Source organism: Ammodytes marinus (genome assembly GCF_949987685.1).
Source record: "Ammodytes marinus genome assembly, chromosome: 22".
NCBI lineage: Eukaryota > Metazoa > Chordata > Actinopteri > Uranoscopiformes > Ammodytidae > Ammodytes > Ammodytes marinus.
This window is the reverse complement of record NC_137226.1, coordinates 17,974,673-17,984,515: the sequence shown is the minus strand read 5'-3', so window position 1 is coordinate 17,984,515 and position 9,843 is coordinate 17,974,673. Positions and strand designations below refer to the sequence as shown.

Sequence of the window (9,843 nt, the reverse complement as noted above, 5' to 3'; positions counted from 1 at the left end):
TATATCCGTCGCATCCCTGTTTGTTTTCATATGGAGGCTCCGTTGATGTGACGTCACTTCAGGTTCGCACTGGATTATGGGTCAGAATCGCCTAAATAGGATGCTGTTTTCAACACTAAAGATTTTGGCCGGATGTAGTAGAACATCCGGGTACTTCTAACCATCCTAAATCTGGCCACAAGAATAGGGACATCCTAAAAAAAAAATTCTACCATACTAAATAGTAGAAAGTATGCGATTACGAACACAGGGATAGTTGATATTATAGTCCGATCCACCTACCATGTTGACAGCATCCTGGTCGAAGGGGTTCCACTCCACATTCTCAGGGTAGCGCGCCAACACTTTAGACTTGAAGGTTCTCTTCAGCGGGCTCTGCTCAAAGTTCTCCCCTGGACAGACAAAAAGACATGGAGACAGTTATGCAGGGCCAGCGTCATCAAAACAGGTATATAAAAATGACTTTGAGCTTTGAATATCCGTTGGGGGGAACTTTTTCCATGCCAACACACAGTTACTATCACTGGTGGGGAAATTAGGATAGTTTTATTGGGATAGTTTTTATTAAAATTGGGATACATTTGCGATTTGTAGAATAAAGCAGAGAGGAAGACAGGCTCAGTGGTGTGTATAGATTAGAGACAGACAGACAGACAGACAGACAAGCACTGGGAGCATGACCTCATCAACAGCCACTCTGACTGCATGCATGACATTCCTCTGTGTCAGCAGCTGGACCGCTCAACGTGTCCCTCCTCTTCCCTTCAACACACACCTTACTGGGGTCTGACACACACACACACACACACACACACACACACACACACACACACACACACACACACACACACACACACACACACACACACACACACACACACACACACACACACACACACACACACACACACACACACACACACACACACACACACACACACACACACACACACACACACACACACACACACACACACACACACACACACACACACACACACACACACACACACACACACACACACACACACACACACACCTTGGACCGTATCCAATATTCCAACTTGAAATGAGGTCTCGAACACACACACACACACACAGAACTGTAATAAGCCTGAGGCCGTCTGTCCTTTTCATTCCTTTCGTCAAGCAATATAATCAAAATTGCAATTCATTTGTGCTATATGTTTATGCACTTTTATGTGTCCATATGCTTTGTCATCAATTGCTCTCCAATGTACATGTGTTGGGCTTTTACATATACAGTACCATCACCCTGCCAGGGACAGCTGTCATGCTCTGGAACAGTGGTTGTGTTATTTTATTTGTCTACTGTATGCCGTTGCTCCTGTTTTGTGCTTATGTGTTGTGTTTTTTATGCTTTATAGTAGTATATATTGTGTTGAGTACGGATATAAAAGCAAGAAGCTAGATCAAGGCGCAATGTTATGATGAAATAAATAAGTAAAAGTGTGTTCCAATATGATGCCTTCTGCATACTAACTAGATTATTTTTAACGTCAGATGAAGTATGTAGAATAGAAAAAAGAAAGAGTATGCGATTCAGAACGCAGGGTCAATGTAAGACAGTTGTCCCAGAAACATAGCAGAGACAAACTGTGTCTAATGCAGGACAGCCAGGCCCCCACAGCTGTCCAGGACATAGCCACAGCCGTCCACCACTGCTGGTTACATTATCTGCTCTCTCTCTCTCTCTCTCTACATTCACACTATCATTCTTGGTGATTGAGAAAAAAGAAGCTTATTGTGTTTCTCTATGTCGTTCTGAACCACAGTGTCGGCGAAACGCTTTATATGTAAAACGGAAACAGTCGGAGGAATTGTTTGGAAAATTGAAATTGTGCTTCCCTCAGCTGTTTTGGTGACAGCTGGAATTCATAGAGGGGGAGCCCAGGGAGAAGCACAAAGACACACATGTTAAGGAAAATGTATCTATATACAGAAAAATGTATTGTATTATAGTCCCCCCCCCAAGAAATTCAATTTACGTTTTTGTTCCTTTACATAAACCTTTGTGTGAGATCTGTTACAATATTTTATCAAGCGTATTGAACAGTGTCCCTATTGTCCCTATAATATTGTACAGAAATAAATAACTTGTTCTTTTCAGGAAGCATCTTAGAAGTAATTCAGAAATGAAACATTCGGGGCGCCCTTAGCTCAGTTGGTAGGGCGTCCCCCCCCCCCGGGCCAGGCCCAGCAGCAGACCCGGGTTTGATTCACTCCCCTCTCTGACCCAATTCACCTCTGTCTTTCTGCACTATCAATAAAGCATAGAAATGCCCAAAAAATAAAAATAAATTAAACTTTAATTGTTTTCATCCGTCCCACATTGTTTCTCTAGTCGCAGCTTAAGCTTTGCTACATACATCTCATTTGAACCATTGAGTGATTGTGCCGAGTTATGGTCCAGAATCAACTGACTTAACTGAGACCATGTCTTCAGTAGAAAGTAGTTCCATAGGTAACAGTTGACTATGTAATATGGTCTTTTCAGAGTGGTGAGGATGGTATTAATGCAATGTCCCAATGCTGGACGCTCCACAGACAAACTTCCCCTCACGAAAACGACTTAGTGATTAAAATAGTCCCTTATAATTGACTGATTATTTAATGCCAAACACAAATGAAGTGATTCATTGGTGATCCATGGTTTCGAACCCACTCTTTGCTCTTGTCCTTTTCACAGTCAACTATACAGACATAGCAATGCACTAGGTGAAATCCATTCAAAAGCAATCCCCAGTGGGACAATTAATTAACATTGGGACCTTGAGGAGTCTTGCTCGGGGTCACGTCAACAACAGGGGAAAAAGCTCAAACTTTTTCACTGACGATGTACCAATGTTTTTACTACACTACATACTAAAGTACAGAAGAGTTTTAGGGCCACGGGAGAAGAAAAAAAAATCAGATAAGGAAGTTTTTTTTTTTATTATGTCCAGAAATGTCAAGAATAAAGACGAATACTCCAAAATGCTATTGGAGTTAGTGGGGCCTCTAGGTTTTTTTTGGCATACTGCAATTGACGTGCATGTATTGGGACATCCTAAATCTTTTTTCTGGCATACTAAATAGTATTTAGTATGGGGATTGGAACGCAGGGTGTCTGTGGTTCTTTTAAAATCTCACCACTGATCCAGACACACCAAACAAAGCTATAATAGATTGTTCAGAGTGAATGGGTTGTTACTGCTGTATTGACTGTAGACAGTTTGAGCTTGTTAATGATTAAAGCCAGGTCAGAAGGTTAAGGGAGTGATCGTTTGGAAGGTTTAATTAACCAATCATTCGGCGGTGGGTCCAGTCAACCGGATCAATGAAGGCTTTTGTGTGGCTAACACAATGACTCAATACAATTAACTGTAAATGCTAAAGTCCTCTGTTTTAAGGCATATTGTTTTCTGCAGACGCAACACTCCATGTCGATTTTACGCCTCTGCACCAGCAACAGCCGAAAGGCCGAAAAGGCAATATGTTTCTGGGTCGTTTGTTTGTATGTCCGTCCATCCATCCATACATACTTGGCTATAAGTCCATAAGTACGGGGCCATTCTTGTGCGTGCAATATCTAATTTTTTCTTCAAACTTTGCAGAACCTCCCAGTCTAATTCAAGGATGAACTGATGACAATTTGGAAGTCAAAGATCACTGTCACTGTGATGTCATGAATGCAAATACCTTAAGAATGATTTGAGGGATTTAAGTCAAATTTGGCACAAACTCACTCTTTGATTAGAGGATAAACTCATTACGTTTTGAAGGTTAAAGTCACTGTGACCTTGCTATAATATGAATGCAATATATCTCAAGAACGCTTTGATGGATTTTCTTCAAGGTTTACACAAATGTCGACTCAAAGATGAACTGGTTGGTTTGTTGGAGGTCAAAGGGTCACTGCGACCTTATATATTGTGAGGTTGCAGTTAGCAGTGTACCATATTGTAGCTTCTTAGGAGCGTTACCTTCTATAAAGCATTGCCTACTACCACTGGACTTTCACTGTTTGGGGAAGTGTATGCCAGGCCGAGCCGAAACAGTGCAAACCCCGGCTCCTAGAGCGCTATTCAAGTGCTTCTTAATGTTTTCAAAGCAGCAGAGGAATGCCTGCAACGTCGGAGATTGTTTGATTGCATATTACGGGTGTCCAACCTGTTTCCCCTCTGAGAGAGAGAGAGAGAATACAAATGACGGAGAGAGCTACTTGTGGTGTTTTTTTTTTTTTTTAAGATTACTTTTTTGGCATTTTCTTTTCAAGCTTTATTAGATAGTACAGAGTTGAAATGGGGAGACAGAGAGAGAGGGGGGATGACCTGCAGTAAAAGGTCCACGGGTCGGATTCGAACCCGCGACCACTGCAACGAAGGCCGGAGACACGCTCTATCACTACGCCACCGGAGCGCCCCAGAGCTACTTGTGTTTTACATTTTTTGTAACGTTTATTCACATGGTAAGTTTGTACCCCCCCCCCCCAAGGAAAAGGAGGTAGAAAATCAAATCGGCAGAGGAATAATGGAAATACACAAAGCATAACACTCAGACACATCCACACATACAAATAAAGACAAAGATCTAGATGTATATTTGGCAAATGTTCCTTACGCTGGACGAAATAGTGCATTCTTGTATTGGTTAGGGACTATTTTCAGTAGCGGATGGATTAATCAGGCTGTGATACACACACTAAACTTTTTTAGTGGATACATTCCGTCGAGTCGGTCTGGCTCTGCATAGGGGGATTCATTGGCAACGAAAAGAGAATGTCACCAGATTTATACTTTAAAAAGGGGGAACCCTGTGGAGAAAGGAGGGAGGGAGGGAGAGAGAGAGTAAGAGAAAGAGAGAGAGAGAGAGAGAGAAAAGGAGAGAGAGAGAAGTAGGCAATGCCAGACGAATAATGAAAAGGCCAGCTGACATTTAAGGAGACTTCGGAGAACAAAAGAATGCAAAACAATGTTTGACGGTCAGGCCTGGATGTTGATCCCCTCAAGGTTCTCTGCCCTGAACACTTCATATCCAACTGCACACGAGGGATGGGATGACATTCACAACAACCTGATAAAGACATATCTCCTTGTGTATGTAGCAGAATGAAGTTGTTGTCATACCTAATTTCCAGAGGAAATTGTATCACACATACACTGGATCTCTGTGTGACGCACACACACGCGACACACACACTTCTGCTATTTGAATATGTAGCCCCAGGAGGTGTGGAGGCAGGAGTGAAGCCTCCCCCCCTCGAGGCCTTGCGACATGACAGAGTGAAGAAGGGAAGAAAAGTAAAAGGACAAAGAGAAAAAGAAGAGAAGAAGCTTGCTTTGTTTAAGCTCTCTCAGTCTCCATACTCAATGGGCCAGTTTCACAGACATGGATTAAGCCTAGTCCTGGACTAAATGGAATTTTGAATGGAGATTGTCCATTGAAAGTACAATTTAGTCCAAAACTAGGCTTAATCCATGTCTGCGAAACCGGCCCTATATCTATTAACTGCAGTGGTGTATTGGTGGACAGAGCAACTGAATATATTTGAGCATAAAATTAAAATTAAAGAAAATAAATTGTCAGCTAATACTACAAGGCAGGATGGGAAAGATTGATCAGAATAATATAGAATGTCAATCCAAATACTGTCAATATAAAAAGAATAAGGAAATGAGAAAGAGAACAAGAGGAGGATGGTGATTGAAGGGTGTAATCCATGTGGAGTTAATGGAGGCAGATACACAGAGATCTGTCTGTACAGCACAGAAGAAGTGATCCCAGCCTCACACAAATATAGACTGAAGGGATTTTTATTTATTTATAGGGTGTTATGGAAAGGAATATTGTGTGAATATATGAAATATATTTATACTATAGTGTATAGTCCTACATTGTGAATCTTCATACAATAGACCAAACATTTTCTGACCTTAGTCTTGTGTAAGAGAAAGTCAGGTTGTTAGAACTAAGATAGTTTGTACTGGAGACTAGGTCGCGTAAATGTAATGTTTGTTATGTCTCACTATTCCAACCCTGAACATCTATTACGTAGGCTGATGTTCGTGCGTTAATAGATTTTGCTATAACTGCTGTAGAATGACTGCATTCTCACTGCAGTCATTTCATTACAAACCCATTGCTGTATTGTTGTCTTGACTCATGTTTGCCAACATTAAATATATGTTTATTTTGTATTTTAAACATTGTGTCATCTGGTATTAATTGCCTAAATTCTCATCTTTTAAGAGGTGGATATTTCAATTCCACGACAAGGGGAAATAGGAAAGGGCTTTCATTCAATATCTCTCAAAATAAAAGCCGGAATATCAGTGTGAAAGATTGTCTTCCTCAAACCTACATTTCTCTTACTGTGACATCACAGTAAGAGAAATGTAGGGTTAGACAGTGAGACCATAAAACACTCTTTCTGCCTTTTCTCAGGCTAGGATGAACCAATTTAAAAAGAAATTGCACATTTATACTACATAGGATCTCAGAATTCAATACACCTTCATATTCCCACCGGTGAAGTAGGCCTTTAAGTTAACACTTTTATTTCCATTACATTCATCACTTCCTGGAATAGATCAAGTTTAGATTAAGCATTATGCAAAATATGATTTGAGGCTGACATTTGAGTGAACTAGTCACTCAGTTTGAGATTAGGGTTCTGATTAATGGTTCCACAATGGATCAAGTTCAGGTCGGACAAATACCTGGATGTTCTAAATTTCAAGGGAATTAACATCTTATAGCTCTGGAAAAAAAAATTAAGAGACCACTCCAAATGTTCTGTGTCTCTTGTTTTACTATTTATAGGCATATGTTTGAGTAAAATTAACATTTTGGTTTTATTCTATAAACTACTGACAACATTTCTGCCAAATTCCAATACATTTTTGTCATTAAGAGCATTTTTTCAATAAGTTATGTAGAGATGAAGATTGAAGAAAAATCTAGACTGGTCTCTTAATTTTTTTCCAGAGCTGTAGTATTGCATTTCATTGTAATACTGTAAACTTGATGAATTGATCCTAAATATTTTTTTTCTACCATACTAAATAGTAGAAAGTAATGCGATTCGGAACGCAGGGCTAGTTTAGTGAAGAAGCAGGCGTGCATGCAGACAGGTGTGAGGTGTATAGCGCTCTCATATGAGTGAGGTGAAGACTTGATGGTGTGTTTTTTTTTACCTGTGGCTGCTGTATCAGGGTCCACACCTTGGCGGTCTGCTTCTAGCCATCGGTACAATGCTACGGGGCGAGCCACATCATGCAGACACAACATGGAGGCAAAAAAAAACAAAGAGAAAGGGCGAAATGTCAAACAAAATGCACACACACACACACACACAGAAAAGCAAAACAATTAATGAATGCATGAGAATGAGTATAGAGCATGAACAATGACACAAGGCAGTATCAGTATATCCCCAACACAGCATGGAATGGCATTTACAGACAGTACACACATGGAGCGCTAGCATTCTGAAACGGCACTTTTTTTTGTGTGTTATTTTAGTAGACACTACACCACCAACAATCAAGTGGAATAAGATTTTTTTCAAGTAGTAAAGAGTGCCATCACAGAGGTGCGAGACTCAATGGAGATGTTGAGATGTATGTGCTTGACTGATGGAACTGTGAGTGAACTAGCTTTATTGTTAGTGAGTGAGCAGTCAAACCCAAGCAGCAGCTTTTAGCACAGCAACAAGCACATAGCAGCAAACAACTGAACTGACGTAGCATTATAGGATCTTTGTCAAGCTCCAGATAGCTTCCAACAGGCGAAAGCAAGCACGCAAGAGATACACTTTGGATCTATGAACGTCAGCTCCACGGATTGTAGTTATGAGACGGGTTGTGTATATATAGTAGGCTGAATATTGGAGAAATACATGTAAAGTGTATATATTATATTATTATATAATTATTTTATCAGTTAGAAAAGTCCAGCTCTGCGGCGCCCTTAGCTCAGTTGGTAGGGCAGTGCCTTGTATTTCATTGTCCTTTTTCGGACTATTTTTTTTTTGTGCAACTGGTTATTAAAATAGAAGAAGTGAACACTATGTCCAGGTGTGTGTGTGTGTGTGTGTGTGTGTGTGTGTGTGTGTGTGTGTGTGTGTGTGTGTGTGTGTGTGTTTGTACAGCAGTCCATACAGTTGACTGTATGACAGACAGACAAACACACCTCTCCATCAGTCATATGTAACACTACAACATGTATTAAATCTGCTACCTCAGCAGTTTCCTCTTCACTGCCTGTTTGTCTCTTATCAATTCTCTTCTCTGTCTGGAACACTTGTTCACTAAAGCTCACTCACTATCTGTGTCTGTATCTCACATCGCATTTGTCACTAGAACTGTACTAATCGCCTATGGTCAAGTTGGATAGAGATTTAACTGTTTGTTCACCAGCATAGCTCTTACTGAAAAGTCGCAGTTCCGGCAAATCGAAACCCTTCTCCTTAAAAGGTGTAGTCAGTGATTCTGGAGAACACTTGTTGTCAACATCAATTGTTCAGTAAATAAATACTGTATTTCCTCATGATCCACTGCCTGTCGTTACTGTGTGTAAAGACAGGCAGTAAAAACAAATCTGGTGTTAATACACAGCCTAGGCTCTGTAAACTGGTAGGTAAACAAAGTAGACCCACTGTAGATAGCAACATGTCTGTTTACAGTTGTGTATTCATGCTTTTTTTCAGCGCAAACACGGTATGGTCCGTCCGTGGATCATGAGGAGAAGTTCACCGACTTTGACAAAAAGTGATTTGGACAACAAGCGTTCTCTAGAATCACTGACTACACCTTTAAATGTCAGGCGAAAAAAAATCTTCAAAAAACACTTTGTCCAAAAATGGTGATTGAGCTCATGGGACTGAAGTGAAGTCTCAGCAGTCATTCTGTGAAATCACTTGATCTACACCGTGCACCAGTCAGCATTGATAGGAAAACCCCAGCATAGTGCTGCTGCTGCTGCTGCTGCTGCTGGCATTATCTGCTTCTTACATTACCACACTGTCTGTCTGTCTGTCTGTCTGTCTGTCTGTCTGTCTGTCTGTCTGTCTGTCTGTCTGTCTGTCTGTCTGTCTGTGCTCACTTCTATCTACCCATGCTCATTCATTCCTAGAACTTAGATGAATCGAAAGGTTCAAAACATAGACGGAATGTACAGTATGTTAAACCAGTACTTATGGTGGAAAATGTCAGAAAAGCACCCTTATGTACAGCATTACAAATAGAACAGTAAAGATTGGACAATAGAAACTGGAGCTGTATTAGAGCAGGATCTTCCCTCAGCAGCTGTACTAACAAACAAAGGCAATCATGTCTCTTACTTGGTATTAATTCAACAAAACCCCATGGCCCTCTGGGATATCTATTGATCCACAGCCATGCTTATTGTTTATTATTCATCATCACCACTCTCCATTCCCCCTGCCTGCCGTTCCAATTTAATCTGACAATCCTTTTATTCATTGGGATTTACGCCAGGCTTTATCCAGTACCCTCCTCCGTTTAGCTTGAGCTCTGTAGTTAATGGGTTTTTTATATTGTTTTTTTTATGGGTTTTTTAATCCTACCTGCACAAGTCTAATAAAGAATTTATAGTGACAATCTTTTAAGTGAAGTAGAGCACAGCACAGCACTGAACACAAGCAGACAACCAGGCAGTGATTCATTAAAGACAAGATGTAGCCAGAGATTGATGTACTGTAGCCACAACAACAGGGTAACATCTGCCCCACACACACACACACACAGAAAAGTACCAACTCATCAAATCCTCTGAATAAAAATGTCCACAATGCAAATAAAAAAGGAAGAATTCACA

General features: G+C 40.6%; 1 protein-coding gene across 2 annotated transcripts in view; it reads right to left on the bottom strand.

The window, feature by feature from the left end:
• The window catches only part of dennd5b (DENN/MADD domain containing 5B), an 82,912-nt gene that overhangs the window by 48,119 nt on the left and 24,950 nt on the right, over window positions 1–9,843 (bottom strand). The window contains exons 2-3 of one of the 2 annotated variants that reach the window (XM_080051247.1): window positions 7,200–7,259; window positions 283–392 (exon numbers count right to left, since the gene is read on the bottom strand). In XM_080051247.1, the coding sequence (XP_079907373.1) occupies window positions 283–392; window positions 7,200–7,259 (170 nt within the window). The remainder of the gene's footprint in view (window positions 1–282; window positions 393–7,199; window positions 7,260–9,843) is intronic. The other variant, XM_080051248.1, reaches the window with a different exon arrangement.